Source organism: Tremella mesenterica (assembly GCF_000271645.1).
Source record: "Tremella mesenterica DSM 1558 unplaced genomic scaffold TREMEscaffold_2, whole genome shotgun sequence".
NCBI classification, from domain to species: domain Eukaryota; kingdom Fungi; phylum Basidiomycota; class Tremellomycetes; order Tremellales; family Tremellaceae; genus Tremella; species Tremella mesenterica.
Window position 1 is genome coordinate 2,126,291 of NW_006711226.1, and position 20,262 is coordinate 2,146,552.

The following is a 20,262-nucleotide window of genomic DNA, read 5'->3' on the forward strand; positions in this document are numbered from 1 at the left end:
GGTTCGTATCCTTTTATATCTCAATGAATCTCATCGAGATCTTTAGATCATGATAGATTAAACAGTCAACTGATAGAATCACAAAGATGAGCTTCTCCTAAAGCATTGAATCTAGCCCTTCCGGCCTCCAAACCAATGATCGTGTTGTTCACACATTAACACTTTCGATGACTCTCACTAAGTTTCCATGACAAACCACATAATCGGCAAGACTGTCTTCCTTCTTGCATATTAAACATCTTTTTGAATACAACAGAGATTCATTCTGGTACTACTGACATGTGAATTTTGTTACCTACCGCATCCACAAGACAGCCACCTCTTACCCCCACGGTTGCTAGATGGTCTAAGGACTGATTTAATGACTCAGTAGCCGTGGTTCGTGCAGACTTTTCCACCTTTTCCGTCTCAATGAGACTCAAACTCCCCTCAAGCCCACTATACACCTGTTGCAAAAGAGCCCGTTCATGACTAGACTGCAGGGTCGGCGAGAGTGAACACTCTTGTGAGCAGTGTATGCACTTTTTCTTACCTGGCTCAACCATACAGTTCAGATTCAAAGATTGGCATCGCCAACATCGTCTCGTCCCTGTGTGGGTTGTCACGTTCTCGGACTCAGCTAGTACCTGTAGTTAAAATCAGCAATGTCCATCAGGTTTTTGTTCATAGCTGTCACGGCCGTCGAGCAACTTCTTCCTTATAGACCGACGGTCGACGAACCTCGGCTAACTTCACGCTTCTGAGTCGATGTCTCACCCAACCAGGAGGGCGCAGACGTCGAAAGGAGTGTAACTACGGCGTACTTCGGCGTAGTTACTCTAACTAAGGCTTTGTTCTATTGATGGCGATGTATCTCGATGTATAGCTATCTCTATTTGTCTTTTACTACTGACAACAATCAAGGATCGCTGAAGAAGTTCAGCGATCTCTAAACTATCTATACTACTCCTCTCTTCTCATAGAACGTCCCTCAACTCCTGCACTGCCTCACGCTCAGTCCTCTTCGTTCAACCTTGCCGTACCTCACCCTATCCCCGATATCTGTTACGGGGTAACAACGAATCGAGGGAACTCTATCGAGTTCGACGGATTAGGACAGAGGAAAGCGGGAGTTGGAGGCAGTGCTGCAGTAGGTAGGGACGGGTTTTCCCCTTTCGAGATTTTCCCCACTGGGTTTGCTCAAAGCGGTTTTTCACCTGTCCGAGTATGTACATGGACGCTTGCAGTAGGACTGAGAAGAGGAGACGGATACCTGTAGACAGTATATAGTACAATCAGCAAAGTACCAACTTTGCTGATTCTTCAATATCATTCTTTGGCTACATCGATTGCAGAGGAGACACGATCCATTAGCACCAGAGCCCCTAGATTTCCACGAGACCTCCATCGAGTTCGACCCAACCTGCGACCTAGTCGTCGTGTTTCCAGTACCGTTACAAGTTGAAGAATCAGCCTTACGCACCTTGGGTCGAATCGGAGAGTACTGTATGCTCACCAGAGGGAAAGCGCGGAAAATGATACCAGAAAAAGAGGAGTTGGAACAAGGGCTGGTCCCAGAGGAAGAAATACCAACAAGTTCTTCGAGAAGTACCATTTCACATGACCTCACTTCTACTACCACTACCCCAGATCCGCTAAATGAATTATCGCAGCAGTTGTCACAATTGTTAGCCATTATGACGATGCAACAAAAGGAACAAAATGCATTAAGGGAAGAACTGGCTACGATGAAAGCTGACCGACAGAACCAACAGATACTCACATCGAAAGGGGCACGTTTGATCGAAGTCGAAGAAAACAAGCCGTGTTTGGAGCCAAAACTTACCAACAACGAACGAACAGGAAGAACCAGGTGTGCGGATCCACCTACCTTCAGTGGAGAACGAGGAGAATTGGACAACTTCCTTGCAGCATGTCACATGAACTTCGAATTCAAAGGGGCAGAGTACGCCACCGATCGCAGAAAGATCCTGTTCATGTACGGGTATCTTCGAGGCACCCCTCAAATGCTTATAACCCCGGCCATAACCAATCCAAGTATATGGAATTCGACCGAATGGCTAGAGAGCTACGACAAATTCATCCAGCATTTACGAACTCAATTTGGAGACAGTAACATGGCAGGTACGGCTATGAGGAAATTACAGGAGTTAAGACAGACGGATACGGCCGCCGAGTATTTTGCCAACTTTGAACTTTGGTCCACACACCTTGGAAAGGTACCAGATGCAATGAAAATCGCCTCAGCCATACAGGGCCTGAAGGAAGAGCTACTGAAGGTGGTAGTGGTAAATAACACCGACCCTCGAACCAAATCGGACTGGATCTATTTCAAACAGCATGTGATAGGGACTGAGGAGAACCAACGGATGGCTGAAACGATGATTGCAGCGAATCGATGGGCTGCTAGACGCAAACATGAGACGACCTGGCTTCCCCCTCGATCGAATTCGATGCGATTGGATACTAGTTTGCCCAACCCGGTAGAACGCCACTCACAACCGACTGGTAGAGGACCCTTGCCCGGTGGAAAACCAGGGATGATGAATTATGGTCTACCAAATGACCCTCCGGTCACTTGGACAGAGGACGGAGGACGTCTCAGCGAGAACGAAATGACTTGGAGGAGGGAGAACCGACGTTGTCTCAAATGTAGAAGTCCAGAACATTACGCCAACAACTGTCCAAATGGAGGAAATACGAGAAACAACATTAGGGGATCCCCAAACCCGCATAGCTCACCAATTCCTAGTGGATCGAACTCGGTCCCAACCGGATCCAAAGGGCCATTAGTTCGAGGAATGGCGGTAACCTTTGAAGAAGAGGGAAACGAATACCTGGCCTAAGTGATGCGACCACTTGCGGCCAGGATCTAACAGAATCGCACAAAATTCAACTACCAATAGATCTCAGTAATGACTCGGCTATAATATACATAAAGATACAGACAGAAGAAGATACCCTACGATTTGGAATGTTAATTGATACCGGAGCTACCGGAAGATACGTACAGCCGGCCTGTCCATTATACCATTTATTCCCAAAGAGACAGTATCAGGAACCACGGAAGATCAGATTCCTCGATGGAACAACCGCGACGTTAGTGACCGAGTATGTAGAAGCTGAGTTGGATTTAGGAGCAGGACTCAAGATTGCGACTCGATTGGATGTGATGGCATACGAAGGCCCCGAGGTACTGGTGGGATTGGATTTCTTGAAACAGTTTAGGGCAAGGATCGATTGTGGAAAGGGATTGATCGAGTTCGACGGAATCGGACAGGATAACGGTTGGAAATATCCGAGGTTGGAGGAAGGATTGATAAGAGGAACAGCATTGGAAAAAGGAGAAGATGAGATGAGCGAAGAAGAGTTACGACAGGTCATACCGACACAATGGCACCAATACCTGGAGCTATTCAAAGTGGAACGAGCCAGAAAACTACCACCAAGAAGAGAATGTGACCACGAGATCGAATTGACCCCCGGAGCAGAACTAAAACCAGGACCAATCTACCAACTGGATGAACATGGGGATGCATTCCTAAAGCAGTGGATCAACGATGGTCTGGCCAGCGGCCATCTACGAAGAAGTAAATCACCTTATGGGTCTCCTGTATTCCTGGTTCCAAAAAAGGGAGTGATTCCCTATCGAGTGGTAACGGATTATCGTGCGCTTAACAAGGTAACCATTAAGGATTCATACCCAATGCCACTCATCTCGACACTACTCGATCGACTTCAATTAGGAAGGATCTTCACTAAGCTCGATTTGAAAGGGGCTTACCAGTTAGTCAGGATAAAGGAAGGAGATGAACAAAAGGCTGCCTTGCGAACAAGATACGGCAGTTTCGAGAGCACAGTCCTAAGGGATGGGTTGTGTAATGCACCAGCCACCTTTCAGAACTTTCTACAGGACATGTTTCACGATCTACTTGACGAAGGGGTAGTAGTTTATATCGACGATATCACGGTATACTCCGACACGATCGAAAACCATCAGATAATTGTCCAAAAGGTATTAGATCGACTACTGGAAAACGATTTGGTCGTCAGTCCGAGAAAATGCGAATGGAGTTCAAATGAAGTGAAGTTCCTGGGGTACGTAATAGGACACGAACGGATCGAAATGGATCAAGAAAAGGTGAAAGCTATTCTAGAATGGGGAGAACCCATGACAGTCCGGGATACTCAAGTGTTCTTGGGTTTTGCGAATTTCTATCGGAGGTTTATCAAGGGGTTTTCGCATATTGTGGGACCTCTCACACGATTGACTAGGAAGGATCAAGCTTGGAACTGGACACAAGAATGCCAAAAGGCTTTTGACGATCTAAAGAAAACATTCACCACAGCACCAGTACTTCGACATTTTGATAGAACCCGACCGACTTGGATTGAAACCGATGGATCCGATTGCGCGATAGGTGCGATAGCATCTCAGAGATTTCCTCACCATTCAATAAAAGGAACCACCGAACTTCACCCAGTAGCGTACTGGTCTCGAGCAATGACGCCCTGTGAGCTAAACTACACGGTGGGAGAAAAAGAATTATTAGCCATCGTGGATTGCTTGGTCGCCTGGAGACCCTACTTGGCTAACAGTAGTGATGTTATAAAGGTCATTACCGATCACAAGAACCTAGAATACTTCCAAAGCAAACGACAACTAAATCGAAGGCAGATGAGATGGTTGGAAATATTGGGAGACTTCAACATAGAGATCACTTATCGACCAGGGAGCAAAAATGGGGGAGCAGATGCTCTGACGAGACGAGGAGATTATCATCCGGGAAGAGGGAGTAGCAAGGACCCGAATCTTAACAAAGGCAACTGGCTACAATTGCTACCGACACACGAACAAATTGGATCGAATTCAATGGACTCAGAACACAAAGGACCAAGACACATAGTAAGAGGAGCAATCCGGGAAGACTCATTATTCGGACTCATCAAGAACGGACTGAAAGACTCAGAAGACATAGCAAACATACGACAACTAGGACTACAGATGACACAGACACATAGCACACAGAGCACCCAGAACACACAGGACACACAGGACACACAGAAGACACAGGCTAGCAACGAGACACCAATAGTATCATGGACACAGAGCGGATTACTCTTGTACAGAGACAGAGTAGTCATACCAGAGGGACAGGCAAGATTAGAAGTAATGAAAGCAAGACACGATTCGATACTAGTGGGTCATCCAGGAAGAGACAAAACTATCACCATGGTCAAAGAGGACTATTACTGGCCACATTTGGACGAGTATATTGCAAAATACGTAAAAGGATGTGAGATCTGTAACCGACATAAGACTCATCGACATCAGCCGTATGGACATCTGGTCTCTTTACCAGTACCCACACTGCCCTGGACAGATATCTCTATGGATATGGTGGGACCCCTACCAAAATCGACCGAGTTCGACGCGATACTGGTGATAGTCGATCGACTAACCAAGATGGCTAGATTTATTCCATGTACAACTGGACTAACAGCGAACAAAGTGGCCGACATCTACATCAAGGAGATCTTTTCAAAACATGGAGTACCTCGAACAATTGTGTCAGATAGGGGAACTCAGTTTACGGCGGAAATTTGGAAGGAAATATGTCAGTTCTTGGGAATAAAGAACTTATACTCGACTGCGTATCACCCTCAAACAGATGGACAAACTGAGCGAGTAAATCAACAGATGGAAATCCTGCTCGGAATGTATGTAAACTACAACATGGACAATTGGGATCAACTTCTACCAATTGCTGAGTTCGCTTATAACTGTTCGCCACATAGTAGCCACGGTCTGTGTCCCTTTGAAGCCTGTTACGGCTATGTGCCACACTACGACATCCATTCGCACGATATTCGATCAAAGTCAAACAAGTTGGAGAGGAAATGGAGGGATATGGGAGAGTTACATGCGGCTGTTCAAGAACAGGTCAGGATGGCTAATGAGATTAGTGCCGAATACTACAACAGGAGACACAAGAGTGTACCAGAAGAATTCAGAGAGGGAGAACAGGTACTACTGAGTACGAAGTATCTTACGACGGAAAGACCCAGTCGAAAATTAGAAGCAAAATACGTTGGCCCCTTCAAGATCATAAGGAGAGTGGGGAAAAATGCTTTCGAATTAGATCTACCTCCATCAATGAGAGTGCACAATGTCTTCAATGTCACGTTGTTGGAACCATATCCTAGAGACATGATACCAGGTCGACAGATACAACCCCCACCACCTGTAGTAATAAACGGCCAGGAGGAATTCCATGTGGAAGCAATTGTGGACAGTAGAATTCGACGAGGAAAGGAGGAATTCAAGGTAAAATGGTTAGGATACACAGGGAATGCGGCCTATGACTGGGAACCACGAGAAAATGTAGAAGAGTTGGCCGTTTTTGGTGAATTTCTGGAAAAGAGGAAAAAAGATCCCAGAAGAAAGTGAGAGTTCGATCAAAATCAACGGAATTTATTGGGAAATAAATACATACACAGGAGATATTGCTACGTATAGAGAGATATAAAATACACTAGAAGTTGGAGGTGGTAGAATTGGCTCGGGGACGACGGACCGAGGCGGGAATACGAATGACATTGCGGGGGAGAGGAGTATGGGGAGAAGAGGAGGGACCGGCGACTGGTTGAGAAGAAGTCAATCCGGTTGGATCAGCAGCAGAGGTGAGATGATCCAAGGTTTCAGAAGGAGAGGGAGGGGCGTAGTTGGAAGGAATGAGATGAAGAGATTTGTAGAGGCCCAGATGTACTGGGGGAAGAGGAAGAAGGAGAGAGGAAAAGAGGTGGATGTAAGCGGAGAGTTGGGTGAGAGAAGAGGATTGATCCTGGGAGGAAAGGGATCGATATCGGGCCGAGGCAGCACAGAGTTCGTGCTCCAGGACGAAGGTAACCTTGGAAGTAACAGTCTGGGCTCCGACAGTAATACCCTTTACATCAACATCGACCAAGTTCGAAGGAAGAAGATAGATACCTCGCGAAATTTGGACTCGGGATTGTTGGTTTTCACCGAACACTTTGAAGTTCCCTTCGCGGAGCACTCTCCACAAACACCACCAACTAAGTTGCATCAATATCGAACAGGAAGAGTAGGAAGGCTCACGAGGACCGATACAACCGACACGAAAATCTTCTCCACCATCGAGACGACGCTGGCAATCGGAGCAAAGCTCACCCTCGAGACGGACAACAGCGCCATTCTTGTTACGAAGTCGCCAACCTTGGGCCAAGCGATCAAGCTAACAGTTAGAATTCGGTGGAATACGAAGGAGAAAAAGCTCACGGCGTTACCAAACCACTTGACAGTGGGCTTGATGGCCCCAGTCTCGCGAAAGCGATCGAGGGCTTCATCCTTCAGAGCGTGACGAACAGAGGAGAAAGAAAGGCGGGCCCAGAGGGTAGCTGACGAGTCAGAAACGCACAGAATTCTGTAGAAATCTCACCAATTTCCGAGTCTTTTCGAGCATCCAGAGCCTTAGCAAGTTCATCATTGACCGGAACCTTGCGAGGGGCGTGAAAAATGGTTTCGAGTTCATGGGGAACCTCGACAAGCCCTTCGGAATCAGAAGGTGGCACAGGGGACTTATTACCAGGAGAATTTTGATTTTCAACGATGGTACCGTGTTCGGACTCGACAGATTTCGCGGGAGATGGGTTCTCACCAGTGGTAGATGGCCCTGCCCCCGCTTCGAAGTCGATATATTGCTCGATGACCTCGTCATCGAGAAGAGACGATTGTTGGTCGCGAGAAGGGCCGGATTGATATCGATCCTTAATGGTGTCGAGAGCCCTTCGAGAAGCGTCAACCAATGGAGGTTGAGAGGGAACTGGCGCTTGGGAAGTAATTCTCATTCTTTTCGTTTGACGCATGAGAAGTTCGGGATCGACGTCGGGGAGAATGGCCACAGTAGAGGCCCGAGTTTGACGAGAAGAGATAGACGAGGACAACTAATCTCGTCAGCCAGTGATAAACAGGAGGAAGTGCATCGAATTCGAAGAGAATTGCTTACAGTACGCTTAGACATGCTCACAGACAGGTCAGAGTTGGAAGGATGCTCTAAGATATGAGTAAGATATGGATGGATAATGATAGATAAGTAAAAAGAATGACAAACAAGAGGTAAAGAGAGAATGAGGAGGAAAGAAGAGAAAAAAGACGGGGAGGTAACTTGGTCAGTAATTTCTCGATCACATTGGAGGTCCGTGCGGGTGACGCGTTTTCATGGCAACCGTCACACTAGCGTGGGTATGATGTCAGGGCGCACCAAAGGTGTCTAAGAACAATCCATGTGCATCACCTGGTTACAGGGTTCAGGATCCTCGGCGAGGATCCTTGAGACAGGGGGGGAAACTTGTTACGGGGTAACAACGAATCGAGGGAACTCTATCGAGTTCGACGGATTAGGACAGAGGAAAGCGGGAGTTGGAGGCAGTGCTGCAGTAGGTAGGGACGGGTTTTCCCCTTTCGAGATTTTCCCCACTGGGTTTGCTCAAAGCGGTTTTTCACCTGTCCGAGTATGTACATGGACGCTTGCAGTAGGACTGAGAAGAGGAGACGGATACCTGTAGACAGTATATAGTACAATCAGCAAAGTACCAACTTTGCTGATTCTTCAATATCATTCTTTGGCTACATCGATTGCAGAGGAGACACGATCCATTAGCACCAGAGCCCCTAGATTTCCACGAGACCTCCATCGAGTTCGACCCAACCTGCGACCTAGTCGTCGTGTTTCCAGTACCGTTACAATATCCTACTCCGCTCACTTCGACTAACTTCGCCTAACTTCCCCTGTTCTGCTCTCCCTCGGTTCCCTTCCCCTAACTTCGCCGTAGTTCTCCGCTAGGCGGGGTTATCGTGACAAATACCCTCTTGGTTCTCGTAACTTCGCCGTAGTTGGTCTCAGTGGTTCGAGTGGAGGTTGGTGGTGGTGAAAGGAAGGACGGTGATGGTGAAAGGAGGGTCGGTGATGGTGGTTGTCAGGGATGTTACGACGTAGTTCGTGACAATAGCTCATGCACGCACTCTTTCCCGTTCTTTCTGAGCATCCCCCCTCTTCCGCCGCTTTGACTGAGGCTCAGAGTCGTCCCGTGTTCCCGCCACGCCGCCGGTTCGCAGACTTTCACGATGGATCTCATCATTCTCAATCTTCTGAAGCGGAGTGATCTCCCTCTCTGATCTGTCGGCCTCTAGGTCGCTTGGACGCATCGTCTCATCATCTTCATTACGCACACCGTGAGATTCAGGTGCCTCGGGTGATCTCGAATGGCGGACAGGGGTAGCGATAATTTGCACAGAATTTTGAGATGTCGCCGGATCGTCCCCAGGCATGTCCACCAAACCAATATCATTCGCCGTCGTATTTTGGACAGATGGTACCGAACCACGTCCTTCCGTAGTCGCAGGCGGCAGTGAGTTTGATAATGGCGATGCTGATCTTCCCACCATTGCTCGTTGAGTTGGATTGTCCACCGATGAATCCGTTTCAACATTCCTCGAAGATCGTATAGACGGGGCAGGACTGGTAGGTGGCGGGGGAGGGGTGATTGTGGGTGGGAGAGGAGGGGACTCATGTTCTTGGAAGTCCATCAGATCGTCGATGGCACCTCCCTCGTTCTGGAAGCTCTGGTCCACTACATTCGTCAACTCTGGCTGACGCTTACTGACATGTCGACACAGCCGCATGGCTGTTGACTCAACTCACACTCATCAGTCAATTCATCCATTTCGCGAGCCAGTTCCTGCGGTGACTTAGACGCCATCAACGTCTCTCCTGCACTCCCACGACCTGTAATGGAAATTGACTTCCAGGAACTCTTACTCCAGCCAGCGTTGGGTCGAATCTGAGATCTCGTGAGCACAACTATCAAACAACCTGACAGCAATCACCTGGTCCACTTCTATTTCAAGATCCTGAAGCGCTGACGTAGAACTCTTGGGGGCTTTCCTCATTTTATCGTCGTTAAAGGCGTTGCTTAAGTATCTCAGCTAACAGAGTCAATGAGAGTCAAGTTGTTTGGTCAGAAAACAATGCAAAAAACAAATGACAGCTTGATCTCGTTACCTAGCAACACCCCCCCTTTCGGTGAGGCGCTAACAATCTCGATGAGGTTCATCGAGATTACGAAAGGGTGCTTGAGTGTTTCATATTGTCTCCGGATTGATGAGCTTTTTGGCGCCCCTTCAAAGGACTTTAGGAGTGACCCAGTGCGGGAAGCCCTGAGCTTTTCTTTAAGTCGATGAGCATCATCGAGATTCTAATCTTTTTGTCAAGTATCAGCCAGTCCATCAGTTAATTGTCCCAATAAGAAGAAGTGACCGGACGCTTTTGGCAGTGACAACTGAACCAAAAGGGGATGAAGCAAGGTGACTGTCTGGATCAGTAGTGACGATCAAAGCAATGTCGATGAGGATCATCGAGATTTGCCAAAAATGACAAATAAACAGTTGAGTAAGGTGACTTAAGTGATTGTTCTAGGATGTGACACTTTCTGAATACGGTTTTGTAGAGGCACATGTTCACAATTCTCACTGAACGTCATCGAGTTTCTTCTATAATAATAAAATACCCCTGTATCACCAACAGAACTTTGCATTTTCATTTCTATCCATGTATTTTAAAATCAAAGTCAGGATTACTTTCAAGACCACATCTTCACCTGGTCGAAGGAGCTGCCCTACTGCTTGATCGAGTCATTCGACCTAAGACTCAGCATGGGAAACATGAAGTCAACAGAGGCTTACGGCCGGTCTGAGAGGAAACAGCAGTGATAGGTGCTACCCCCGATGTGCTTGCCAAGACCGGCTCTTCATCTCCAGGCTGAAAGCGCATCGGAACAAAGTCATCCCCGTCTTCGAAAAGGGAGAGAAGATTGATCTGGGACGAATGATGCTCGTTGAACTCGCCATCACCAAAGCCGTCTCCATCATCGGCCTGTCCCGACCCCCCCTCAAGGATGTCGGAGAGAGGGTCTTGGTTCCTACCAATCAGTGAGTTCTGGGTATTGCGAGGTCGCTTTTCGGTGGACAGAGGATAGGGAGAAAGACTGATCCTTGGAACTGAACGACGAGGACGGCGACGTTTGCGAGCCACATGAAGAGATGTCGTCACTGACTCTGATCCTCTGCTTTTACCCTTGCCCACACTATCGACTTTTGCTTTTTTGGCAGCGGGTGTACTATCGGCGGAGCTTGGAATGATGATAGGACGGTCGGACCTCATACCATCGTAGGAGAATGGAGAAGGTGTGGTTGGTTCGTCTTTGACCAGAGGGGCACCATCTTCACGATTGCTTTTGCGTTTCTGTAGATAATTAAGAGATGTCCTCTACAATACATCTAACCCTATCACACTCACCTTCGTCTTTGAACATGCAAGTGAATGTTGGATAATCACACCGGCGTCAAAAAGGTTACCGCACTTTGAACAGGCAATCATTATGCTCTCCGAACCTGACGAAGCGGGTTCTTCTGCACGAGGAGCAAGAGCCTCACGCACACGAACGGAGAAATTGGGGTTTGGATGATCAGAATTCGAATAGATAATGGCGCAAGGCTGCTTGACGTAAAATTCGGAGAGAAGGTGACCACTGACACTTCCTGAGTCGGCAGCTGGGAGAAAGTATTGCTGATTGCGGGACAAGGTGGCCCACCTTACAATGTGAGTGGTAAGACGACATAGATAATCAGGTTGCGACTCACGAAAACCCATGATTCAAGAGCAAAGTACCATACTGCGGGAAAGCAGCTCGAACAGCCTTCTGCACCTCCGCTGGGCCGTCTTCGCGAGAGATAGGCGAGCATGCCACAACCGCACCAATACTCTCACATAGATCCCAGAGGAGATCAAATTCGTGGGGGCCTCCAAAATGCAGTTGATCAATACCAATTAGATTTTTGTCAAGAATCAACATGATCTCACCAGATCAGCAACTTCGACAACGTTGACATTATGACACTCACCCGACGTCTTTCTCCCAATTTGACACTACCCTTGGCCCCTTTCTGGCCAGCAGAAATTGACCTAGCAATGACTGACGATCCACCGCGGGGAGCATTTCTTGAGAGGCCCACACCGCTGCTTCGGTTGAGCAACTGCAGGCGCGCCATATTTGAGGGTGGATGGGACATTTCAGCTGGCTCGGGGGGCCTGGTCACCTGACGATTGGGGGTGTATACATTACCGGTCCAGTGATCATTTGCAGAAGGAACATGAACACCCTGGAGGACACCGTGGGTCGGATAGTTTGCTATGTTTCCCAATTGTGCCAATCCACTTGAGATGCTGCCCGGGTGTATCAACGACAAGGAGCTTGCCGAAGATGGCGTAGCCGGCTCTTGCGCTGTCGACGGGGCTGCAGATGACTTGTTGGCTGCAGTAACTGCAGCCAGCCCACGTATGGCCTGAGTGAGGACATCGGTGAGAGTGGCCAAGACGGATTAGCAAAAGTACAGCAAGAAAACAAGCAACTCACTGCAGTTTCGGATGCGGATTGATCCATGTTGATTGATTGATCGCGTGGCAGATTGATGCTTGATTTGGGTAACTCAAAGAATTGTTAGCAAACTCAATCAGACTCTGAGAATCTCGATGAGGATCATTGAGATTGCTTGATAATACATTAGGGTGGAGCGGATGTTGACATCCGCCCGCGGCGTTTCACGGAGTTGAAGATCAGTGGCAAAGATACGATTCTATACATATCGATGAGGATCATTGAGAACTCTGACATCTAAGTGAAATTTACAAGTCATGCATGAGAAGTAACCTTCTTTATAGATTCTCTAATTCTTCTCTTGTGATTTCAGAAAATCTTTCACAAAGAGTGTCAAGGACGGCTTGGTAGGTGTTTATGTAGCGTTGAACGCCAAAGTCGTCCGGTATGGGCCAGGGGCTTCCGGCCACAGCCTCTATATGATGAAGAAAAAGCTCCGACTGCATGAACCCAGCGATACCAGCATTCTGATCAAGGACATATTCAATGACAGGATCAAGAGGAACGTAGGGATCACGCTCATTGTGCCGATGGGTTGCACCTCGTTCGAAATGGTCAATGCCATAATCGGAAAAGTCCCGGTCTCTGTGCGCTCGAAATTCATCATCTTCATCTTCGTCACCCAGGAGACGAACAGGATCTTTGAGAGGATCGAATTGCAGTTGTAGACAATCTGACATCAGCAAAGGGCATTTTATCAGACCAAAGACACCTACTTCTGAGCCAGATCTTTCTAGGGGAGTTATTCCGGACAGTCCTGATGCCATGACGGTTCCACCTGTTTGCAAAGAAATTTAGACTCTCATTGATCATGGGGAGAAAACAGAAATGAAGTGTCCACAGTTGAATCGACTTGTCGGGGTTGAGCAATGATTGTTCTTGCATGTTCACAAAAAGCCTACGATACCTGTTGGTGCACCAACGCTGAAGATCCACCCAGAGTCTTTCAATGCGCTGATTGTGAACTGAGGGGCCTTGAATGAACGAACCACGATTGAGACCTGTAACATTAGCATGAATCTCAATGAGGGTCATCGACTTCAGACAAACCTCTTACAGTTTCTATGGCTTTCTTCACATCCCAATTCTCCCTCCCGTGATCAGCTCGAATTCGGTTGGGCCAGCCATAAGTTTGTGTTGCTTGACTGAACGATTCAAGTACTGTACTTGCACGATTGTTATCACTAGCCCTTAAGAACGTGATCATGTGTCACGGGCGGGGTCTTATCCCCAAAGGGTAAGCAAGGTGACTGAGATGGGGCTGTAACCCAATACTTGTCTCTGGCTCGTAGAGCTTGAGGAGTATACAGAGGGTGACAAGGGACTGAGGGTACTGAGGGAACTGAGAGAACTGAGAGAACTGCAAGATGTCAGGCTGGATCTGACTGGACTGACAAGTTGAGAATGAGATTCAACAAGAGATTCATAGGTGGGGAACAACCTGTTTGGAGGGGGTTTATATCCACAGCAAAACAGGCTGAACTGCAAAACTACAACAATAAGCTACGGAAGAACTGCTAAACATATTTGCAATCCTCTTCAAGAGAATTGGCAATCCTGACATGTGAAACTAAGAACAATAGGCAAAGGACCCAGGGGTCCAGGGGTAAGTGTTACAGGTTCATGGGTGCGACAAGGAACAATAGACAGAGGACACAGGAGTCCAGGGGTAAGTGTGTCAAGCATGTGAACACACAGGGGAACAATAGATTAAGGGCACAGGGGTTCAGGGGTAGGTGTTTCATGTGTGGGAGTGTAAGAGATGACAATAGGGATTGTTGATGGAGATCAAGAACAATAAACCTAGGCCAAAGGGGGTCAGGGGAAGTGTTCCAGATGTGTTTCAAGTGTGGGAACACGGGAAAAGACTATCTTAGGTGGCAAGTAGGTGATGTATGACATCATGCGAGAGAAGCCATCTATCCCTCCGTGTATGACAATCTTCCATGGAATGAGTTTGTGATGACCATCGATATGCCACATGGCGTTAACACAGGGAACGGAATACACTCGTCGAACAATAGGATATGGTGCAATACCAGTGTTGCCTCGATTGAGATGACTTAGAACACGCCTAAGGTGATCTCGCCGGACACGAACACCGACTTCTTGAAGCCCAGCTTGAACTCCCTTCTCCCCCTTGTCACCGCTGCCGTATTTCAAACCGTACAAGACCCACTGAATATCAGTAATACTGTTGCAACCCCAAGAGGATCAAAATACACTCACACCAGCTATATCCTCATCAGAAAGCTCAGGAAATTCCCTCTTGAGAATACCAAGCTGTTGTCTTCTTCGCTTGATAGTTCGCTGACTACATCCGAGGAATTCTGTGATCTCACCATCAGTGAAGCCCTCTGCACATAGGTCTTCGAGGATAGCCGTCTCAATCACTAATCGCCGCACACCAGTTGGACTTATTTCCCATGACCTGCCTGGAGGAGCGACAGGATTTCCAAGAGACTTCAGGTGTCGATCCTCAATGGCTTCCAGGCGATTCAAGACGTCCTGCAGGTACGCACAGATTCTGAGATACAACGGAGGTGGTAAATGCAGTTCAATATGACGTATGTCGAGCAGGAGACGAGAGATGTTATCAATGTGAGTAGGGGCCAGATCAATATCAAACTCCACGACTTCGTTGTTATTGATGAAATTGACCACAGGACTTGTATAGTTGTTGACATTGGACAAGACTACCTGATAGTCTGCGGGAGTCATGAGCTGATCCTGATTGTCAATGAGGTTCATCGAAATCGGAATAGATGGGAAGGCCGCTCACCATGATATCAGCGGGTGGCAAAGGGGGAAGACAAAGGGGGAAGACAATGAACTATATAGAGACAGGTGTAAAGAGGGTGAGAGTGAGAGAATATGAGTAGTAATAGGTGACAATTACAGTAATAGTTAGATAATGATTGGATGTCGATGAGACTCATTGAGAATGTAAAGTCATAGCGGTGACGTATGGTAAACACCTGACTGCACAAGCCGCGAGTACAGTTGAATCTCGATGAGAATCATTGAGAGTAAAGTTTGATCGCTCAAAAAAAAAAGATCACGGCTCAAAAAAAAAAATCTCCGGAAAAAAAAAAAAACGAATGGCCCTTCGCGCGGGCCATACTCATCTCTTCACACCCTTACTCGGGCCAGCCATGTCATGCGCCAAATAATGTCACCTTTCACATCCCACCTACTCTGCTCTTTTGTGCATCGTAGGTCCTCTTTTCTCGGATGTAATACACCTACTGATAGATAAGTCTCGCTTCATGATATCAATATAACTGTTTATTTGACCAACCCTTCACACGCTCTGCTGAAACAAGTACTATACCATCATCGGCTATAAATACAACATCTCCTTCAACCCTTTTTGACGTCACTAGTCTCACAGGTCAGTAACTCCAACTTTGAGACCCAATCGACCAACGGCGATAACAACTGATGAAAAGCGTATCGATCTCGTCATGTCAGTCTCCTTTGCATCAGGTACCAACCCACCACGACGATCACCCTTGAGAGAAAACACCTTCGTCTCACCTCCTTCGACTCATAGATCTTCTCCGTCCCCTTCAGAATTAGGTTTCACACCTTCCACCCGAGTTCGCCGTTTTGATGACCCGGAACGACAACCGTTGATCAGTACTTCGGAATTAGGCAGACGGAGGACGTACGTACCGATCGTGTTGAGTGTGTTGGGGTTGGTCATCTTCGGGATTCTGGTGGGTTTTGGAGGTTGGAAGATTGGGAAAGGTGAAGGAGGTGGAAGATGGCCAGGGGGACCTTATTGATATAGTTCAGGTCAGCTTGTGAGTCATCCGGAAGAATTGGGGAGTGGAATGATCATGAATGGTAGGGAACGTGATGGCGTTGGATATGTGTGATACACGATATACGCGGTGATTAGAGACGGATACACGAGAGAAAACGAGACGAGGGAGAGACGTGGGTCAAAGGAAATGATAACGATAATGAGAAAAGTGTTCTGTGTTCATAGGAATCGTCTGTCACTTCTTAATTACTGCATGTACTGTACCTGTATCCATAAATTCCTTTATGAAGACGAAGAATGAGAAACTCTAAGGCTTCGACTCAAAACGTTTGATTGACTTATCGTGTTACCTCCGAATCTTGAGGTATAGCAAATGACAGTGCCCCTCTGGTCTCTTGTAGTTTTGGACCTGTATACCGTATGGCCACTAGGGCCACCTGCGGCTGCCGGGCTGGGATGCTAGCTACTCTGCTACTAGCTGCTAAGTGCAATACGTGCGACCTCACAGTCATGATTGAGGCGTGAGGAGTGTATGTTTGACCTTGTGTATATACTTTACTCCAACATGACCCCGCTAGCCCCGCTCGGACCTCGGCTTCGCTTCGTTACTCAACTTATAACCGGAACATGTCCGTATGTCCGAGATTGTTGACTTTACCCCCACCATTCCTCATCTCCACCCAGCGTCTGTACTTACTTGTCACCATACCCTTCCCGTTCTTGTGCATACCTCATGCTCCGTCCCATCAAGATCTGTATCATCTCCCGTCATGTCAAAGTACGACAACCACATATCCTCTCCCGCCCTCTGGTAAGCTCAACTTTCCCATCACCTGGATTCGCGCTGATCATCAGATCACCGGTCCACCACCTAACATTCCTCCTAAGCACTACCAAACCCCCACTTCTACCCCTTTACCTCATCCTACACCTCTTGATCCTTCTTTCCAGCCAGATCCGGAGACAGGTGATGGGAAACCTTTGTATGTACCTGGTAGTCCGGCCGAGAGACATGCGAGCCAGGGACGAAGGAGTAGTCCATTGAGACGAGGGATGCATGAGAGTTGGTGGGCTAAAGAAATGGGGTGGTTTAATGCCGTTGCTAAGGTATCTTCTTCCCTTTTTTTCCGGTAAGGCGTGGAACTCATGTCAGACTATACCTACGTTTAGGATATTGGACGAAGAGGGGAATTTGGTAAAGGATGGAATGATACCAGAGGTATGTCAAACACATCTCCAACTGTCATTCACGTCTGTCTCTTGCTCTACTTGTACTCTCTCTGAGCGCTGAATCTCTGGACGAGAAATGAAACACTGCTGCGGTCTCAAATGCATTGGGATAATGTGACAAATCGAGGGAGAGAGCTGATAGTAGATAACCCAAGATGAAGCCATCGCCATGTCAGTTCCCTGCAAATAAACGGACATCGCTGATGTATAGGTACAAAATAATGACCCTCATCCCCGTTGTCGATAATGTTCTATACCAATCACAAAGACAAGGTCGAATCAGTTTCTACATGCAATGTGCGGGAGAGGAAGCAGCCATAGTTGGTAGTGCTGCAGCTATGAGAAGTGGGGATGAGATGTTCGGACAATATGTGAGTGACCTTTTTTGCGTCTATCCCCATTATAAACAGCACTCCGACCTCGGTAGGAGTGGGTGTCTGAAAGGCCAACTTGATAAATTGAGTAAACTGATGATTTAGAGAGAAAGTGCTGCCTTATTATACCGTGGTTTCCCCCTAAACTCCCTCATGGCACAATGTTTTGGAAACGTCGAAGATCTAGGGTCAAAAGGTCGTATGATGCCTGTCCATTATTCAGCTCCTGAAGTGGGGTTACATACCATTACCAGTCCTTTAGCCACACAGTGAGTTGCTCACTCACAAATCAAGCTGTTCATGGATCGCTACGATGAAAGCTGACAGAGAGAATGCCGCAGGCCGCAGGAGTGGCATACGCTCTGAAATTGGACGAAAATAGACAAGGTGATTGTGTCATATGTTACTTTGGTGATGGTGAGTTTTTTCATCCCCTGAACGCTACAGTTGCAACTAATTTTCGTCTTTCAAGTAGTGGTACGGCGTCCCTCGCTGTTGTTTGGAGAAAAAGACGTGCTGACGGACAGGTGCCGCTAGCGAAGGAGATTTCCACGCTGCTTTGGGGATGAACTCTGTCTTGGGCGGGCCATGCATTTGGTTCTGTCGCAACAACGGGTACGTCTCCGTCTAATTTCTCTAAACCATGACGCTCTTCCAGCCGACAGCCATTCTGACCATAATATTGAGAACAATAGCTCATTTCCAGCTTTGCCATTTCCACACCCATCATTGATCAATACGCCGGAGACGGTATAGCCTCCAGAGGTCCTGCTTACGGTCTCGACACCCTCCGCGTAGACGGTAACGACGCTCTTGCCGTTCTGACCGCCGTCCGTGAAGCTCGTCGACGGGCGGTGGAAGGTCAAAAAGGTGTTTTGGTGGAAGCTATGACATATCGAGTAGGACATCATTCCACCAGTGATGATTCGAGCAAGTATAGACCCGTAGAGGAAGTACAAGAATGGACCGTGGTGGATAATCCCTTACAGAGGTTTAGAGCGTTTTTGGTGAATAAAGAATGGTGGAGTGAGAGGGAAGAGAATGATTTGTTGAAGAAGAACAAAGCGGATGTGTTGAAAGCGTTTGCGAGGGCGGAGAAATTACCAAAGCCGAAATTGGGAGAAATGTTCAATGATGTTTGGGCGGTTGCCAAAGGAGAAGAAGTGCCTCATGTCATTGTGAGTAGACTGTTCTCTCTTTTCTCCCTCGTCATCCCATGTCGTGTGATTGTCGGTTTCCTTGTGACCCTGTACAAATCTGCTACATCTGCCAATGATCCTTAAATTATTCAACGATGAGGGTCAAAATAAATATACTGAGCATCGATGATTGATGACACAGATTGAACAGAGGGCAGAACTAGGACGTTTGTTGAAGAAATACGGTGATGTTTGGGAACCTTGGAGAAGAGAGAGAAAACGTTATGTGGAAGAAGGAGAAGACGTTATGGATTGTGCTAGTCGGGGGTCTTGATTGGTCTAGGCTATTGTGTCGTTCCTCCTCTGTAGTCTGATACTGTATAGTCGCTGTGCTACTTACTCGTGTTGTCTCATGTTGTAATGACATGCATGTTGTTGTATTCTTCATCATCGTCTCTACCCCACGTGCTAACTTGCCTAATCACAGGAATTGTGTGCTACAGTCAGGTCTGAGTAGGAAGTGTGTCCATTCCTTTCTCTTCCATCTGTACAGTAATCAGCGAACTTCAAGCCAAACACACATCACCAGTGCGAGTCGCTTGTTATATCATGAACCTAGTAATTCGGAACTCACCTTTCTTGCATTCTCCTCAGCATCAGGTTCTTGACGTTTATCTTCCTCTGATATCTTTTCCGCTGGGACAGGTTCTTGTTCGACTTTCGTAGTGTTATCTAACTATCAACACAACTTGTTCCTCCTCAAACCTATCTCTCCTTCTTCCTGAAACGTTCTTCTTCCCCTCACTTCCATCTTTTCCTCTGGTCACATTGTGAGTAAATGTATAGAAGATGATTAAGGGTCGAAAGTATGAGAGACAAGGGAAGGATGTGTGACATACCAGTTGATTGTGATTGTGTTTCTGCCATTTTGTTAATTTGGTGTTTTTGTATGGGATACTTTAGTCGAGTGGATGAAGAAAACAACCTGATTTTTCTAGACATCAGAATTACTTTTCTTCACACTTCACTACTATCCTTACTGTATATATGATTCGACGCTCTATGATTTATAACATAACTCGATTAGCTACGCGCTATGCTGGTACGAGTATGAAGGATGAAAGACGTCATCAGGGATCAGGCAAGAGATCGAGAGAGTGGTGGATCTTCCGGTTAAACGAATAACCGAAGTTAACCCCCACGCGTCGGACCGAAGCGATGAGATCTGAGATCT

The 20,262-nt window shown here is 47.2% G+C and overlaps 7 protein-coding genes across 7 annotated transcripts; 4 read left to right on the forward strand and 3 right to left on the reverse strand.

The window, feature by feature from the left end:
- Positions 1 to 644: 644 nt before the first annotated feature.
- Positions 645 to 2,846, forward strand: TREMEDRAFT_60542 (uncharacterized protein; the record flags this gene model as incomplete). The annotated part of the gene is made up of 4 exons (XM_007002791.1): positions 645 to 710; positions 998 to 1,129; positions 1,335 to 2,037; positions 2,287 to 2,846. 4 exons carry the CDS (start codon positions 645 to 647, stop codon positions 2,844 to 2,846), a joined length of 1,461 nt encoding a protein of 486 aa, XP_007002853.1.
- A 509-nt stretch (positions 2,847 to 3,355) lies between these two features.
- TREMEDRAFT_27013 (uncharacterized protein) lies at positions 3,356 to 6,451 on the forward strand (the record flags this gene model as incomplete). The annotated part of the gene is made up of 2 exons (XM_007002221.1): positions 3,356 to 4,906; positions 5,030 to 6,451. The coding sequence occupies 2 exons, from the start codon at positions 3,356 to 3,358 to the stop codon at positions 6,449 to 6,451; spliced, it is 2,973 nt and encodes a 990-aa protein (XP_007002283.1).
- An 85-nt stretch (positions 6,452 to 6,536) lies between these two features.
- On the reverse strand, positions 6,537 to 9,744 carry TREMEDRAFT_60544 (uncharacterized protein; the record flags this gene model as incomplete). The annotated part of the gene is made up of 8 exons (XM_007002792.1): positions 6,537 to 7,045; positions 7,121 to 7,256; positions 7,301 to 7,419; positions 7,440 to 7,965; positions 8,049 to 8,074; positions 8,785 to 8,842; positions 9,044 to 9,651; positions 9,723 to 9,744. 8 exons carry the CDS (start codon positions 9,742 to 9,744, stop codon positions 6,537 to 6,539), a joined length of 2,004 nt encoding a protein of 667 aa, XP_007002854.1.
- A 735-nt stretch (positions 9,745 to 10,479) lies between these two features.
- TREMEDRAFT_60545 (uncharacterized protein) lies at positions 10,480 to 12,519 on the reverse strand (the record flags this gene model as incomplete). Its single annotated transcript, XM_007002793.1, has 7 exons — positions 10,480 to 10,622; positions 10,763 to 10,998; positions 11,134 to 11,345; positions 11,376 to 11,670; positions 11,720 to 11,934; positions 11,981 to 12,421; positions 12,493 to 12,519. 7 exons carry the CDS (start codon positions 12,517 to 12,519, stop codon positions 10,480 to 10,482), a joined length of 1,569 nt encoding a protein of 522 aa, XP_007002855.1.
- A 349-nt stretch (positions 12,520 to 12,868) lies between these two features.
- On the reverse strand, positions 12,869 to 13,720 carry TREMEDRAFT_60546 (uncharacterized protein; the record flags this gene model as incomplete). Its single annotated transcript, XM_007002794.1, has 4 exons — positions 12,869 to 12,928; positions 12,993 to 13,186; positions 13,421 to 13,514; positions 13,571 to 13,720. 4 exons carry the CDS (start codon positions 13,718 to 13,720, stop codon positions 12,869 to 12,871), a joined length of 498 nt encoding a protein of 165 aa, XP_007002856.1.
- Positions 13,721 to 15,980: 2,260 nt separating this feature from the next.
- On the forward strand, positions 15,981 to 16,304 carry TREMEDRAFT_60548 (uncharacterized protein; the record flags this gene model as incomplete). Its single annotated transcript, XM_007002795.1, has 1 exon — positions 15,981 to 16,304. The coding sequence occupies one exon, from the start codon at positions 15,981 to 15,983 to the stop codon at positions 16,302 to 16,304; it is 324 nt and encodes a 107-aa protein (XP_007002857.1).
- Positions 16,305 to 16,912: 608 nt separating this feature from the next.
- On the forward strand, positions 16,913 to 19,362 carry TREMEDRAFT_27686 (uncharacterized protein; the record flags this gene model as incomplete). The annotated part of the gene is made up of 8 exons (XM_007002317.1): positions 16,913 to 17,392; positions 17,439 to 17,527; positions 17,727 to 17,886; positions 17,995 to 18,158; positions 18,221 to 18,306; positions 18,417 to 18,504; positions 18,596 to 19,067; positions 19,231 to 19,362. 8 exons carry the CDS (start codon positions 16,913 to 16,915, stop codon positions 19,360 to 19,362), a joined length of 1,671 nt encoding a protein of 556 aa, XP_007002379.1.
- Between the last annotated feature and the right edge of the window lie 900 nt (positions 19,363 to 20,262).